The 1,378-nt window shown below is 53.0% G+C and overlaps 1 protein-coding gene across 1 annotated transcript; it reads left to right on the top strand.

Annotated features, from left to right (window-relative positions):
- Positions 1-234: 234 nt before the first annotated feature.
- Positions 235-576, top strand: LOC137631807 (sperm protamine P1-like). The gene has a single exon (XM_068363794.1). The coding sequence runs from the start codon at positions 235-237 to the stop codon at positions 574-576; it is 342 nt and encodes a 113-aa protein (XP_068219895.1).
- The last annotated feature ends 802 nt before the right edge of the window (positions 577-1,378 follow it).

Consider the following 1,378-nt stretch of genomic DNA (forward strand, 5'->3'; position numbering starts at 1 on the left):
GAGAAGCAGGAAGGAAAGGAGGGGGAAGGTTGTGAGAAGAGGGAGGAAAGGAGGGGGAAGGGAGGGGGAAGAGGGTGAGAAGGCTGAGGAAATTAGAGAAAATGGAGTGGGAAGGGAGTGAAAGGGAGAAGGAAAGGGTGAGGGAGGGATAGAGAAAGGAGGAGGAAAGGAGGAGGAAGGGAGTGAGAAGGAGGAAGGAAAGGAGGGGAAATGGAGTGGGGAGGGGGGTAGGGAATGGAGGTGAAGGGAGTGGGAAGGAGGGAGGAAAGGAGGAGGAAGAGAGTGAGAAGAAAGGAGGAAAGGAGGGGGAAGGGTGTGAGAAGGCGGAGGAAAGGAGGAGAAGGGAATGGGAAGGAGGGAGGAAAGGAGGAGGAAGGGAGTGAGAAGAAGGGTGGAAAGGAGGGAAATGGAGTGTGGAGGGTGAGGAAAGAAGGGGAAGGGAGTGGGAAGGAGGGAGGAAAGGAGGAGGAAGAGAGTGAGAAGAAAGGAGGAAAGGAGGGGGAAGGGTGTGAGAAGGTGGAGGAAAGGAGGAGAAGGGAATGGGAAGGAGGGAGGAAAGGAGGAGGAAGGGAGTGAGAAGAAGGGTGGAAAGGAGGGGAAATGGAGTGTGGAGGGTGAGGAAAGAAGGGGAAGGGAGTGGGAAGGAGAGAGCAAAGGAAGGGGAAGTGAGTGAGAGGAAGGGATGAAAGGAGGGGAAGGGGGGAGGAAAGGAGGAAGAAGGGAGTAAGAAGGAGGGAGGAGAGGAGGGGAAGGAGAGGGGGTGGAAGGAAGTGAGAAGGAGAGAGGAAAGGAGTGGGAAGGGAGTTCGAAGGAGGGAGGAAAGGAGGGGAAAGGAGTGAGGAGGGAGGAGGAAGGGAGTAGGAAGGAGGGAGGAAAGGAGGGGGAAGGAGGGAGGATAGGAGGGAGAGGGAGGAAGAGGGAGGAGGAAAGGAGGGGGGAGAAGGGATGATAGGAGGGAGAGGGAGGAGGAAAGGAGGAGGTAGGGAGTGAGAGGAAGGAGGAAAGGAGGTGGGAAGGGAGTGAGAAGGAGGGAGGATGGGAGGGGGATGTGAGTGTGAAGCGGGGAGGAATGGAGGGGAAGGGTTCCTCTGGGTGCTTTCAGAGGATACCCATGATTCCTCCGGAATCACCGGAGGTGCTTCCATCATTCATTTAATTTAGCCTTGTAATAGAAAAAGAAATTTTTCTGAAGACTTTGAAACTAGCTTATGACTTTGGAGAGAACTAAAAGTGTCTAGATCCTCTATGGAAATTTCATATGATCACAATGTCTTCAAGGGATTATGGAAGGCAAGGCAGGGGTCATCTGTCTTTTTCTGATATAAAACTGAATCAAAATGAGTAATGAAATCACCTCCGGCAATTCAGGAGGAATCAA

This window comes from Palaemon carinicauda, chromosome 3 (assembly GCF_036898095.1).
Source record: "Palaemon carinicauda isolate YSFRI2023 chromosome 3, ASM3689809v2, whole genome shotgun sequence".
In the NCBI taxonomy this organism is placed as follows: domain Eukaryota; kingdom Metazoa; phylum Arthropoda; class Malacostraca; order Decapoda; family Palaemonidae; genus Palaemon; species Palaemon carinicauda.

Coding starts and splice junctions, on each gene's coding strand:
- LOC137631807 (XM_068363794.1), top strand. CDS start 235: ATGGAGGTGAAGGGAGTGGGAAGGAGGGAGGAAAGGAGGAGGAAGAGA.